This window comes from Photinus pyralis, unplaced genomic scaffold, assembly GCF_008802855.1.
Source record: "Photinus pyralis isolate 1611_PpyrPB1 unplaced genomic scaffold, Ppyr1.3 Ppyr1.4_LG1, whole genome shotgun sequence".
Taxonomy (NCBI): domain Eukaryota; kingdom Metazoa; phylum Arthropoda; class Insecta; order Coleoptera; family Lampyridae; genus Photinus; species Photinus pyralis.
The window spans coordinates 19,608,849-19,624,579 of record NW_022170249.1 but is presented as its reverse complement, the minus strand read 5'-3'; the positions used below and the strand labels follow the sequence as shown (position 1 = coordinate 19,624,579).

The 15,731-nt window shown below is 39.5% G+C and overlaps 2 protein-coding genes across 2 annotated transcripts; both read left to right on the top strand.

Moving 5' to 3' along the window:
* Nucleotides 1–6,538: 6,538 nt before the first annotated feature.
* Nucleotides 6,539–8,649, top strand: LOC116160339. The gene is made up of 3 exons (XM_031473527.1): nucleotides 6,539–6,728; nucleotides 7,612–7,838; nucleotides 7,890–8,649. The coding sequence occupies exons 1-3, from the start codon at nucleotides 6,608–6,610 to the stop codon at nucleotides 8,424–8,426; spliced, it is 885 nt and encodes a 294-aa protein (XP_031329387.1). The 5' UTR covers nucleotides 6,539–6,607; the 3' UTR covers nucleotides 8,427–8,649.
* Nucleotides 8,650–10,496: 1,847 nt separating this feature from the next.
* LOC116181043 lies at nucleotides 10,497–15,483 on the top strand. The gene is made up of 4 exons (XM_031501317.1): nucleotides 10,497–10,717; nucleotides 12,953–13,438; nucleotides 13,480–13,986; nucleotides 14,604–15,483. Exons 1-4 carry the CDS (start codon nucleotides 10,497–10,499, stop codon nucleotides 15,481–15,483), a joined length of 2,094 nt encoding a protein of 697 aa, XP_031357177.1.
* The last annotated feature ends 248 nt before the right edge of the window (nucleotides 15,484–15,731 follow it).

Below are 15,731 nucleotides of genomic sequence, written 5' to 3'. Positions count from 1 at the left end.
CTCGAAACACACAAGAAAAACTTAAGTCACACATCATTTTGCGCACACATTATTTTTATTTATTTTAAAATCATTTTTACCACACGTTAGTAAGGGATTGCATTGGGGTAAAAAATGACCCCTCATTTTTTTAGAAAAATACAAATTTTGAAGCACCAGTAATTCGAATCAAACAAAATTTCGATGATGTCGGTCTGTGATCGGTGTCGGTTGGTTCGCCCACTCCCCCCCATTTTTAAAAATTTTACTTGGCACCACTAACGACATGCGTATGCAAAATCTGAGACCAATTGGTTCCCGTATGTAAAAGTTATGCACGTTTTACTGTCAAAAACAGCATGTAAGAAAATAATTCGTGCCCCCCCCCCCCCTGATGGACGGACGGACGGACAGCTGGACGGACGAACAAAACGCAAACAATAGCACATTTTTCTAATTCTTAAAAAAAATGTTTTGGATGTTAATCAGATGTATGTATCCACGCATACTACTTCATTGAAAAACCATAACTTCCCTTATCGATTGGCTACTAATAGCGGTACTATTATTAAGTTAAAATTAATTCAAGTGTAACCGCATGGAAACTGCTTGTCACCGCGTTTTTCGACCATCAAAAAAAGCGACTATGTGATCCCGCGTTGCCGTTGTTTTGGTAGCGTCTACGTTAAAAGTCAATACATCATAGAAAAACAATAGCCATTCATCTGTCAAAATTAGTACTTAATTACTTGTTTATCGGTAACCATTGTATCAGAGTTTTATAAATTTCTATCATGAGTGCCTTTGTTACAAACTTAGACATTTTTAAGTTACTGCGTGTCGAAGGAGAGTTGAAGAATTGGGTACGATTATATGAAGCTATTGTATTACAGCTACGTTCCGCAGTAGCTGAAGTTGGTTCGGAAGATTTAGAAACACTTAAGATATTTTCAAAAACGTACTTCAGTAATTTGAATCGCAGGTGGACAAGTGCTTCCCGAAATCAGAAAACGTTCTTGAATCGTCATAGTGAATGGTTGGAATCAAATATCAAATGGCCACATTGTAGTTCTGTAAATTTAGACGAGATTTTTGAAGATAATGATGTTCCACATGATATTGAAGCGGCATTTACCACAAATCACATACAAATAGATTGGTAACGTGAATGAGCTGGGTGGGAATACAATTAATATGGTTCAACAATTCACTAAAGATTTCCCTCGCAACCGACAGGGTACGCTTCGTTTGCACGTGACCAACGTGACTCATGTTGAACATGTCGTAAAGTTTACTGTCACAAACATAACCAAATCAACACGTGTTTCGTTTGTACTTCGTATTGTGATTTATTCGTTTCGTGCGTAAATTGTCCTCTAAAACCACCAATTTTACCGCGTTTATATCCATTCTTGTTTATTACTTATACTACGTACTTGTAATAGTATTCTACTTCCTTTTTCGGTTACCCTGTGTATATATTTTCTGCTAGTTTATTCATTTATTGACTTTATTGCGAGCAAGTGTAAGTGTAAGTTTAAGTGCAATGGATTTTCCGAATGTAATATATAAACATAAGTGCTGTGTACCGGGCTGTTCTGATCGAACCGCAAAAAGACACCGTTTTCCGAAAGATGTAAATATGTGTTGTCAGTGGATTCAGCTTATACAGAATCCTGTACTTATGGATCGTGAAGTACATGAAATATATGATTCATTTTATGTATGTCACAACCATTTTGCTGAAAAGCATTTATCACCAGGAACAAGACGAGGTTTGTCGCGTGATGCTGTGCCAACTTTGAACATACCAGGTATTGTTGAACAAATACACTAACAAACTTAAGTACAAGTTATCAATTAAATACTCATAGGAATCGACAACACTTCTAATATTACATCTGAAGCAACGGGTACAGAGAATAATCCTACTCAAGATCCTACTACTATACAAGTATTTCCATCTACATCTTCTATATTGCAGCTTACAGGTATGACAGATAAAAAATATTCTTCTGATTAACACAAAAACACTGGTTATAGAATGTATTCAAAGTGCAGCTACAGAGAACGCAGGTACTGCTCAGATCGAGGCTCCGACAGTTGAGAACATAACTCCCCCCCCATTGAAGTCACCACCATCAGATGGTAATTTAAACTAAGTCGGTTATCATATTTACCTATCTAATATTTACATAATTTATTAGGTCGTAAGAGAAGAAGCTTTTTAAAAGTCGTGAATGTAACTAGGCAGAGTCAATTAACTCCACGCTGTAAGAAGATGTACAACGTTGTTACTGAATGGGCAAAAAAAACAGCCAAGTTACAGCACAAATTTGGAAACTTGCAAAATAGGTTACTTCTGGCAACGAAGGCTGCACAAAACCCCTGTTTTTCGGAATTAGTAAACAGTGTTAACGATTTAACTTACAAGTTTATTCTTCAACAGGTGCGTACTCAAAAACAGGCACCAAAAGTTCGTCGATTTTCATTGGACGAAAAAATCCTATCGTTAACACTTTTGAAAACAAGTGGGAAAGGATATCGTCTTTTGTCACAAATATTTGCACTTCCATCACGACGTACCTTGACAAATTTATTAAATAAATTACCATATCGTCCAGGGATCAATAAACAAGTGGAAAATAGCCTTAGGACTGTGATTGCAAGTTTGCCCGAAAATGAAAAACTATGTGCCGTTGTATTCGATGAAATTTCCATCTCACCGCTGCTACATTATAGTTCCAAATACGACTGCATTGAGGGGTTGACCGATTTAGGATTTAAGAGATATCCACATATAGCAGATCATGCTAACGTTTTTTTAATCAAAGGGGTGTATCGACAATGGAAACAGCCTCTTTCATTTACTTTCTCCAGTGGACCCCTTTCTTCAACACAACTGAAACATATGATAAGAGATATTGTCACTATGTGTCAACGTGTTGGGCTTGAAGTAGTTGCTACAATCTGTGACCAAGGTGCTGGAAATCAAGCGGCGATTAATTCTTTATTGAAGGAAACTAACGAATATTGTGTAATGAACAAAATACCCAACAATTACTTGGGTATATTAATTAATGACAAAGAAGTTATTCCCCTATACGATGTGCCACATCTTTTTAAAGGCCTGCGGAATAACTTATTAAATAAAGATCTGCATTTCAATATGAATGGAGTAGACCAAGTAGCAACTTGGAAACATATTGAACAACTATATTTTTTGGATACATATGATGATACACGTATGTTAATTAAATTAACAGACAATCATGTGATACCCAATAAAATAAATAAAATGAAGGTGTCAAGCATGACTCAAATATTCAGTTATGCTGTTGGATCTCATTTACAACGTTTCGCTGGTTGGGGTAAGTACTGAAAGTATAATTGCAAAGAGAATTTTAATATAATTTTTGCAGATACCAATACTGAATACAGTTTACCACCTGCAGCTAAGCAAACTGGCGCATTTGTATTATTTGTGGATGCATTGTTTGACAGTCTAAATGGCAACAACAAACTCGCTCCTGTGAGTAAACCTCTAAAAGGAGCATTAACAAAAACTTCTCCCCATGAGGCATTTTGGACAACAGCGATTCATGTTTTGGGAACTATGAAGTTCTTGGATTCGTCAAAACAAAAATTGGTGCATGTGCCGTCAATAAAAAATTTAGTTTATACTATTAAAGGATTTATACATTTAAAAAAAAAACTTTTAAATAAGGTGAGTTATGTGTTACCACGTGCTTTTAACCAAGACTGTCTTGAAAATTTTTTTGCATCTGTGAGAAGTCATGGAAGGCGAAATGTATCCCCAAGTGCATTTCATTTTATATCGTCCTTTAAAGCACTTTTAATCAATAATTTTTTGTCGAGCCACTCCGTGTTTTCAAATTGTGAAAAAGATTTCAATGTAGGCGCGCTGGACAACTTACGCACATTTTTAACGGGTGAGGAGATTGTTGGCATTAGTCCGTTAGATGTAAGTATTTGTGAGAATGTGCCAGACATTTTACATGTCAGAAAAACTCAGATTGCAAAAGCAACAATAGCATATCTGGCTGGATATATTGGAAAAAAAGTGTTGAATAAAACAAATAACTGTAATTTATGTAAAATTTTGCTAACTTCTTCAGATAATGATGTGCCATTAGATGTTATTGAAGCTAGGGAATATAAACAATCCAGTCTATTTAGACCTGGCAGCTATTTATATTTTATTGTAGGGCAAGCTTGCTCATATTTATTTTATTTAATTCCAAGGCATTGCCATAAGTTCATGCTACATAAAATTTTAGCAAAAAAAATAGCAGAATTATTAAATTTTAATGTTCTCAATTGTGAAAAACATACCCAACTAGGGTCATTAGTTCTTAATTTAATTGTTAAGACAGTATTACATTTTTGGTGTAAACAAATTAATCGAATTTCTAACGGTTCAGATCAACGGTTTTCCAAGTTAGTGGCAACCAGAACTGATTTAAGTGGTATTGATCAAGTGAAACTTGAAGCATTAAAAAAATATAAAAGTAAATGCAAATTACACCATAAATACAAAAAGAGGTGTGAGTAACCTTAGTGATTGTAATCCTTGTTACATCTGTGTACCAAATTTTTTATAGTATACTTATTGTATTTGTATGTGAATGAATTTGTAGATTGTATTGTCATTGTAATTGTGTGAAAGTATTAACTAATAAACGACATCACTATCTTTATTGATTATCTGGGTTATATAAATACATGATTGGTGTTTCTCAATATCATCCATTTATTTCTGTACCTCTAACTGTTTCTTGATCACAATCTCAAAATTCATACTTCCATTAACAATATGTACTCAAAGGGCAAAAATGTGTAATAATCTATAATTTAATTACACTAAATAATGGTCCTACTTACACATTATCGGTTGACAAGTAATAAGGTTTACACATACTTATCCATTCCGTCACATTATGAACCATCAGAAAACTGTCAACATAAATGACCAGTGTGCATTGCGATGAGGACATTCCCTGGCTGGTACGGAATGGATTAGTGTGTAAGCTTTAATTTAACATAAAGCCTGAAACCGCTATTCACATTACGGGTAACAGTCCAGGCACGCTCCAATCAAATGACCACGGTATTTGTTCATTATAGAATATATTTGACCGGACCGATAGATGTTTCAGCCTTAAGTGAACAATAAATTTTCATTTTTTCAAGTATTCAATTTGTCCATCACAAATTGACTACTTGAAAAAATTTCCAGACCAGCGTTACCAATTACATATATTTAAATTTGCCGCGTTTTATAAATTAATTATCCTCGCATCCACGGGATGGCGCTAAATATATATCCAATTTTTAATATTACGTTTCTTATCTATTTGTATGTGATTTGTGGCATTTACTGCGACTCCGTCGACATCAATATCGCGTACAACTGTTGGCACGTCTACTGCGACTAAAATTAGAAAACCTTTCAGTGATCTGGGTAATAGGCAGAAGAAAAGGCGTACGGAGACTCTTTTGGATGGGATCCGGAAGGTTCGCCCCCAACGTTTCGCCCCTCACATTTCGCCCCTCGCATTTCGCCCCTCGCATTTCGCCCCTCACATTTCGCCCCCAGGTGCATTTCGCCCCCGGTACTTTCGCCCCTGCAACTTTCGCCCCTCGGAAGTTTCTCCTCCACACATTTCACCCCCGGATGTTTCGCCCCCCAAATCTCAATATCTAAGTTCATATTAGGTTGGTTATGGGTATGAAGGTAAGAAAGCATAATCCATGATCATTCCCCGAGATATGTAAAACCAATAGAAATGATACGTTATAAACTTAAAGTTAAGCGTTTTATCCGTTTAAAATTTCGTGGAAGAGTATGGTAAACATACTTTTATTTATCACTTTATATATTATATTTATTATTTTATACTTTTAAGGAGTTATCCGCATGTTGGAATTGCATCCTGAAATAATATTTCCAAACCTTGATTAATTATCTATGTGAGGTAAACGGCCAGTTGGAACTATTTTTAGTAAGCTGAAGGGTCACAATAATAGAAGAAAAGCATTGCCATTAAACAGGTACCTACCCACCTAGAGGTGATTACAATAACAAAATGACCTGTAGGATTAAAAGATCTTGTTTGTGTAAACAGGTACCTAGGTAATATTCATTATTGATGGCTACGAAGATGGGTATTCTGCATTGCAAAGAATCTGCTTTGCCATTGCCAGTTCAAATCAGTTAGTTAACGGTGAAGTTCTGCTAGTGCCTCCGTTTAAATATGAATTCAGTTATTTCTAAGCGTGGGAAACAGAAGTTAGTTTACGAAAACCATCTCTATTTATTTTCTAAAAAGACGAGGGACAACATTAATGCAATTTGGGTTTGCGAAAAGCGGTCAACATGCAAAGGACGCGTATGGACTGAAGGAATGAATGGTGAAGTCATCAAAGTGGTGAATCTTCATAATCAAGACCCGAAGCAGTCCGACTAGTCAATGAAGTGTGCACCAGAGCAAGGACGACCCAGGAGACGCCACAACAAATACTCGCGGAGGTCGTTTCAGAGGCCCACGCCAACGTTGCTGCACTATTACCTAGGAAAGATTCCTTGAAGAGGTCCATTCGTGCGATGAGAAAAGTTGGTAACATGCCAAGACTACCTCAAACCATTGACCAACTAAACATTCCACAGGAGTTTCGGGAGATCAATATTGACGGCACTTTGCATCAATTTCTTCTGTGGGACTCGGGTAAGTTCTCTTTCAATTTTTATAAAAAAATATGTTTTGGCTAAATACCTAATATGGCTCTGTTTCCTGAAATATCCGATATAGTGTACCTCAAAAAAATAAGGGATGGAAAAAACTCGTGGGTTATTCTGTATCCTTACGCGGTTTTAGTTTTCTTTTTGCACAAATATCTCGAGAACAAAGCATCAAACAGTTCTGAATTAACCTATATATACAGGGTGTTTTAGCCCACCTGTGCCAGCCGTTTTTCTTCGATATAGTACACGGAAGGAATATTAATAACTAAAAGCTATATGGAGAAACTATTTTGAAATTTTCGGTTTCCGGAAGTTAACGGAAATAGCCATAGTCAACTTTGTAATTTTATATGGTAAGGGAGGTCAATTGGGGTGTCGCTAAAAAGGTGTTTTTAAAATAAACAACTTTTGCTTGAAACGTTTTCGTGTATTTTTTATCGCTTATGAACAATATACCTTTAAAGATTTTCGAAATGTCTTCCTGACTTAAAATGAAGCATGACCTACAAGAAATTCTTTTGTTCATGGGCACATTACCTACCGGAGAACGTCGGTCAGACGCGTTAAACTTGCAAATGTTCATAAACGATAAAAAATATACGAAAACGTTTTAAGCAAAAGTTGTTTCTTTTAAAAAGATCTTTCTAAGGACACTCCACTTGATCCCCCTTTCCATTTAAAATTACAAAGTTGGCACCGGAAAGGGCTGTTTCCGGCAACTTCCGGAAACCGGAAGTATCAAAATTGGTTTCTCCATGTAGCTTTTAGATATTACTAAACTTCCGTGTACAATATCGCTGAAAATCCTTTGCAGTAGATATTTTTTGACATTCTGTACTTCAATTATTGATGCCGCCTTTTTTCAGGGATTGAAGCCAACCGAATATTGATGTTTGGAACAAGACAAAATCTCCACTTATTATTTAGAAGTGAGGAATGGTTCGCCGACGGCACGTTTTCTTCTGCGCCAGCTTTATTCCAGCAACTCTACACAATTCACGTAGTGCACGGCGGCCTCGTTATTCCGGCGCTGTACGCCTTGCTGCCAAACAAGACCAAAGCAACATATCAACGAATGCTACAGCATATTAAGGTTTTACAGCCAGGTCTTCAGCCATGAAGATTAATGACTGATTTCGAGCAGGCTGCGATTCAGGCGTTTGATGAGGAATTTCCAAACATCGAAAAGACGGGCTGCTTCTTCCACCTATCACAGTCTGTTTGGCGAAAAGTTCAAAATGAAGGACTAACAGCGCGCTATCAGAATGACCACGAATTTTCCCGTTGGATTCGAATGATACCCTCTCTTGCTTTTCTTCCCCCTGACAGGGTTACACAATCATTTGAAGATCTCTTGGACGATCCGGACTTTCCTCAGGAAGCACTACCCATTGCCAACTATTTCGAGGACACTTACATTGGTCGAATTAACCGAAGAGGACGTCAGGCCCCCTTGTTTCCAATTCAATTTTGGAACGTTTATCAACGGACACTGAATGGTCAACATCGCACCAACAATGACGTCGAGGGTTGGCACCGTAGCTTTCAAGAGACCTGTGGTTCACTTTTTCCTAACATCTACCGCTTCATTAACTGCCTGAAACGACAGCAAGGTCTCCACAACTTTGAAATGGTGCAAATCTTGGCCGGAAATGCCCCCACTGCGCGAAACAAGAAATAAACGGTTATTTCAGCAAGGGTACTGCGTATTGTGGAGGACTTAGGCAATCGAAATTTGATAGATTACCTCAGGGGTATAGCGTACAATTTTGAATTTTAATCACCATCCGTGGATGTCTTGCACAGGTCCATATTCAATCTTATTGTATTATGTTCTTAATTATACATTATTAACGTTATTCATTGTATCATTCACAAACTTATTCAATCCTACCTAACATCCTAACATTGTGTTTCTTTTGATTTACTTAGGTACCTACATCATGCTTAAAAAATAAAAATAAATGTGCAACATTCTTGACAGAACAGCTTCCTAACTCCAAAAATCGCGGTTCGTGCTAAATTATATTTATTTCGCATTATTGCTAGTCAGCAATACTTATTCCAGGAACTTACATTATATTTCTGTTGACTCTTTTTATAGAAGGGTCGTTTTCTGCCCGATTTAGGGGTATCTATAGGCATTCCGTGACGTCACCACATGTCTAATTTTGCCGAAAACGAATTTTTGAAATTTGACATTTTTTTCTCAGTTTTTTTTTGTAATAAAACCTAGCACAATTTTTATAGGGTTTACACAGAAAAATAGATCTTTCGAATAACTTAATAAAAATTTTAGGTTTCTATTTTCTATGTTCAATGCCGTTGTGGCGCTCCAAAATTTTTTTTCGAAAATCCGGCTCGTAATTTTTCGTTTCCGTATGCCTAATATACGCTACATATCCAAAATTTGAACAAAATCTGTCGAAAATCGCCAACGTACGTACATACTTAGATACAACACACGGACAAAATTTTATTCTTTAAAAGTTGCTCAAAATGATTTAAAACGTCTACATTTGGTAAAATTTTTATGTCCAAAAAATGGCGATCGCAATAGCCACCTAACTCGAGCCAGGAAGCTAAAAAAGTTCGATTAAAATTACTATTTTTAAATTTATTATGAGCAAGTAACAAGTAGGGGTGAAACATTCGGGGGCTAAATGCGTGGGGGCGAAATTTCCCGGGGGTCAACTGTGCGAGGGCAAAACTGATGGGGGCGAATCATACCCGGGGGCGAAATACTGTGGGCGAAATGTGAGGGGCAAAATGTTGGGAGCGAAACTTCCGTAAACCCTTTTGGATTATTCCATAGAAGAACTTACCTTTGCATTAGTGACGAGGTTAAAGATGGAGCAGAAAAATGATTTTACATGTGTTGTAGAACACCTAACAAAAAATCATAAAAGGTTAAAGTGGTTCGGAACGTTTTGTTTAACAAGAGTCAAAAAACGACTTTTGATGAAGATCGTGCACTGGCATTGTATACTTCACTGAGTTTGTCCAAACGGAAATACTTGTGCTTAAGGCAGGCTCTGTCAGATTATGAAATTCCAGTTTTGCCTTCGTATCACGATCTTCTTGAAGCTAAAAAGAGATGTTATCCACAAGATTTGGAGATCATTGAAAGGGGAGCAAGAGTGAAATTACAAGCACTGTTGGATTTGACTGTCCAAAGGATTCTTCAAGTTGTTGATAGTAAAGTGGAATCATCATCATCTGAAGGCTTGAAATTAATAAGTAAATGGGGATTCGACGGAGCATCTTCACAAAGCACGTAGAAGCAACGAAGCGAAAATGGGGATTTATGTGATTCAAGTATTTTTATGGCTAGCTTAGTGCCACTGAAGTTGGTTTCCAAATCCTCCATCATATGGGAGAATCCAAAGCCTTCCTCAACTCATTATTGCAGGCCCATTAAGTTTAAATTTTGTAAGGAGACTGCAGAATACATTAAGCAAGAAGAAGCTGCTTTGAATCAAGAAATAGAGAATTTGATACCTACAAAATGGAATGCGATTGAGATAGTCACGAGCTTCACATGACAATGATCGATGGGAAAGTGTCCACTATTATTACAGACACATCTACTGCATCTATTTGTAATATTTGTCTTGCTAAACCCACTGAAATGAACAAGCTCTCAGAAGTGTTTTCAAGACCTGCTCAGGAAAATGTTTACAAATATGGACTTTCTTCTCTCCATATGTGGATTCGTTGCATGGAGTGTATTCTACACATTTCATATAACATGGATTTCAAGTTGTGGAGTGCACGAGGTTTGAACAAAGAACTGAAAGCGGCGAAGAAACAATTGATACAACAGAAATTCAAACAGCAGATGGGGCTACTTGTGGATGTGGTCAAGCAAGGGTTTGGAACCACAAACGACGGTAACACGGCTAGAAGATTTTTTAGAGAGTACGAAAAGTCTGCAGAGATTACCAATCTTGACCAAAATCTATTGAAGCGGTTTGCAGATATTCTTCAAGTAATTTCATCTGGGTGTGCCATCAAAATTGAAAAATTTCGAATTTACTGCAGACAGACCGCTGAGTTTATGGTTCATCTCTATCCTTGGTTCTATATGCCAGCTAGTGTGCATAAACTACTTGTACATGGTGCAGACATTTGTAATTATTTTGGCTTGTTACCAATTGGCATTCTTTCGGAAGAAGCGGGAGAAGCCAGAAATAAAGACTTCAGACGGGTTCGTGAATTTCAAACAAGAAAATTCAACAGGGTGAAGACAAATGAAGACTTGCTCCATAATTTTTTAATAAGCTCTGATCCATACCTGTCTCACATTCGACCAAAATACAGCTATGCGAAGAAATTAAATCTTATCCCAGAAGCTATAGAACTTCTGTTGTTGCCTGAGGAAGCTACAGAAGCAATAGAAACAGATTTACAATAATAAAATACTATACTAATCTGGCAGCATACTCCTAGATCTATAGCTTCCAAAATACCCCTTCACCGACCTTTAGACACCGAAGCATCGCGCGCGGTACGGTTAAGGATCTTCAGATCCTTTATAGTTTTGTATTGTCGTTCGTCCGTCCGCCCGTGTGCGCTATAACACTTTTTAAAAGTGGCCGATTGTGTTGAAATTAAATGTGCGGGTACTTTGGACATCAAGAACGGACGCTATTGATTTTCAGGAAGCTGGTTAAACAGGAACAAAAGTTATAGGACTTCGAGTGAATCGGGAACAGGAAAAACTGCGAACTCATAATAATAGAAATTAACATATTTCATTCCCTATGACTCTTAGAGGTGTAACAATTCAATATATCTCTTCTTTGTGGTCTAGATCAAAAGTTTGAGAGAAAAATATACCCAAAATTATTCATTACACATAAATTTCAAGTTGTCCAAGCTTTCAAACGCATTATCTTGATGCTCACATGTACATTTGATAACCGCATGTGTGTGATTCAAAGATGTTAAATTCTTTTTCTGAGGCCACATGGATTTTGATCCAAACATGTCAAATTTGTTATTCTTGCAATGGGGTCGTTGGGAAAAAGACTAAGTTAATTGAGAACAAGATTAAGAGAATTATCTCAATGCCCAACATATGAATTTGTAGCATTTTTGTTAAAATGTAGTTTGTAAGATTAAAATTAATGGTAATTGAAAAAGTGATTGTAATACTGAGGATCCTTCGATATTTCGTTGTATAGGTTTATTTATCACCGGAATTAATTTTTTTTGTTAAAATAATGTTACTTTTGTGTTTCAAATAATAACATATTTAAAAAGAATTTTCACGAACGAAGCAATCATTTATTGGCGTATTAAAAACAAACATACCTATACGGTCACACGTTGTAAGAATGTAATACCGAACAAAATTCGTTGGTTGGCTATAACATTGTAAGGCTATTTTGCATGGAAACACTTGTGAAAAGTATACAAAAAACCACAAGTAAAATTTTAAATACCTATTTCAAGTCATGTAGGCACCAAGGCCGCAAGAATACGCAAGAAGTTTTTATGTCGTGGTGTTAAGGACTATATGTTCTTACAAGAACATAAGGTTTGACTGCTATACTTTGATACTGGACGGAGAAAATTAATATAATTGTTTTCCCCCCATCCATATTTATCTTCAATATTTTTTTATGTGTGAACGACGCATTTATATGAAAAATGTACTGAACAAATGTTAATCAGAATTGAATTTTCCATAGGAAAAAATTTTTTTCTACAATCGATATCCAAAGTAGGCATTTGCGCTCGTATTTGACAACGCAAACGTCATCTTTTTCGAGGAATGTCACTTTGTCGCTTATAAGCGACAAAATAGAAAAAAACGCTCGCTCTCCCAATTATTAAGTATAAATCAAATATGCATTGCTCAGAGTATCCAATGACAACGAGTAAATGACATCTTTCATTTGGGCATAAGATTAATATGATTTGAGTGAAAAATTTAAATTTCTGGAAATATGTGAACTGCTCGATTGTAGAAAAAATCTTGTGTGTATTTCGAGCGCAAATTGATTGTCGATTTCAAGAGATTGCCGCGCTCCTTCGTCGCGCGTCAACTGTCTCTTTCAATCGACAATATATCATTTTGCGCTCTTAATACACAAATAGCTATTTTCCGAGCGAAATTGTCACTTTCGTTCCTAAGTCCACCTTTTTTAAAAACCGGACCACTGTGCGCCGGCGACTATTGCGTCGCGATTTCGTTAGACATCCGGTCCGCATTCGACACCGCCTGGCCGCCGGGAGTCCCTGCACAGACTCAAGAGAAAAAGGGGTGCCACCAAGCCTGGTCGCTCTCTCGGCATCGTTCTTCAGGGACCGGCTGGCAGCGGTGACGCTAGCAAACGAGACGGTAGAGAGAGAAGTGCAGAGAGGATGTCCGCAGGGAAGCTGCTCCGGCCCCGTCCTATGGAAGGCCATATACGACGGCATCTTCGAGGTACAGCTGCCGGAGGGGATCACGATGACCGGATACGCCGACGACACGATGCTGGTCGTCAGATCGCGACAGTACAAGGACCTAAAGCGCAAAGGCAACAACGCGTTGGCGGCGCTGGACGGGTGGGCACGCACCAACAACCTCAAGTTCGCCGCGGAGAAGTCGGACGTCGTCTTTTTTGGAAAAAAACCGCAGCAGAGGGGACCGTCATTCCGCCTCGGCGGAGGCTGGATTCGTTGTCGGGACAGCATAAAGTACCTGGGGATCCACATACACAACCGACTCAACTTTAAAGAACACATACAACGCGTCACCTTCAAGACACGATACGTCACAAACAGGATCGCCGCAGCCGCAAAATTAACGTGGGGCATACGAGCACCGGCGCTCGTAACAATCCTAGAGGGAGCAATACAGCCGGCGATGATGTACGGAGCCGAGATCTGGAGCGAAAAATGCGGAGTCAGGGAAAACCGGAAACTACTCAGCGCACAGAGGACGCTGGTCGTCAAAGCAGCACACGAGCCTATAGAACGGTGTCTACCGAGGCGGCCCTAGTTTTGGCGAACGTGCTGCCAATCGACGTGCTGATCAGGGAAACCGTACGACGAGAATGGGCAAAAAGAGGCGAGGGGAGACGCGCGGCAAGGACGGGACTGCCGGGGCGCGCCGCAGAGAGAAGAGCCCTTCCTTCCGAATTGGGACATCCCGGGAAAGCGGCACGTAAATGGAGCGTCGTCGAGGGGGAGGAAAGCGCCGCACGCCTGCGAATATACACGGACGGGTCGCGTATTGGCATTCTGTACTATTATTCAGAGCAGCTCTGGTCTGATTCGCAGTATACTATGGCTTCACGTAAAGAGCAATTTGATAATACATTATATACTGCGATTCAGAGCACCGATATGGTTTACACTTTAGAGTTCTATAAAGCGCGTGGGCCTGAGTCAAATTATACTGCGATATAGCAAATTTATACTGTGATTCAGAAAGAACGTCAGATCGCGCGGGAGAAAATTTTGGTTTTTGATTGTCATACACTTACAAGATGTATGTTTTTATTGTTACCTTTGCAAGAAAAGTATATTTTTTGTTGTTTGTGTGTAATCAAGGTTCTCAAACTGCACTAAAATCGAGACTAGAATGATCTATAAAGAGGTATTGGTTCAAATGTGTAACGAGAATACGTTTTCAATAATCGAATATTTGGAACTAGTAGAACAGGGATTTAAAGCGAAAAAAAACGGGTGAAGATATTAACAGTGTTTGGTGTGACAAGTGGTTAGCTGATTTTAGTAATAAAACAAACACTAAACCATATCGGTGCTCTGAATCGCAGTATATAATGTATTATCAAATTGCGCATAACGTGAAGCCATAGTATACTGTGAATCAGACCAGAGCTGCTCTGAATAATAGTACAGAATGCCAATACGCGGACGGGTCGACGCAGGCCGACGGAAAAGCGGGGGTGGCAATGGTGGCGTACCGCGGGCAACGCGAACTCGCGACCAAGAAGACGAGGCTCGGAGACGGCAGTTCCGCCTTCCAGTGCGAGATATTCGGGATAAAAGAGGCCCTGCAGCACGCGGTCGACAGAGGCGCGCGGGAGACGTCGATACTGTCGGACTCGAAGTCGGCGCTGACAGCCATCGCCGGGGCGGCCAGACCCACGGAGCTAGTGCTGGACGCAAGAAGGAAGCTAGGCGAGGCGAGAGACGTCGGAATATCCGTAACACTGCACTGGATCAAAGGACACGCAGGAAACGAGCGAGCAGACGAACTGGCAAAATCAGCGGCCACCGACGACGAGCTCCCGATCGCGTACGACAAAATACCAATCGCGAGAGTAAAAAACAAACTGCGAGAGAAAAGCCTGCAGCACTGGGAACAACAATGGGCAACAGCCGAAACCGGAAGGCTCACGTTCAAGTTTGTCCCGACGATCCAGATACGACGAGAAATGGTGCCTCAACCGCTCTCTCCGCAACTTACTCAACTTCTAACCGGTCACGGCAACTTCGGTGTATACCTAGAAAGTATAGGAAGAAGAGAGGATACAGAATGCGAGTGCGGCGCAGACAGAGAAGATCCGGCGCACGTCCTCCTAGAGTGCCCAACCGAAGGGGCGCATCGCGGACTGGCCGACGCCAGACTTACGAGGGCGGGATTAAGGTGGCCGAGAACCCTGGAGGACGTCACCCTGCTGGCGGGCGAAAAGGAGTGGTGGGCCGAACTCGCCCAGTTTAGCCGGAAGGTAGAGCGACCGAGACCAACGACGAGAGGCGAGGCGAGATAAACACGGCGAAAACTGCAACGACACGGACATTGGCTGGCGGAAGCTTCACTTCCGACAACCCGACTGACGTGCATTGAGGCATTCCGGACGGGTTTAAATCAAATGATTAAGGAGAGGCGGCGGGGGCCTAACCCTCGACAACTGGGGAAAAAGGCACTGCGATGCCTTTCGAAGCAGTTTAGTTAGAATGAAATAATTAGGTTTTTCAGAAGGCGGGAGCCTCACTCCCGACAACCCGACCGGAGTAC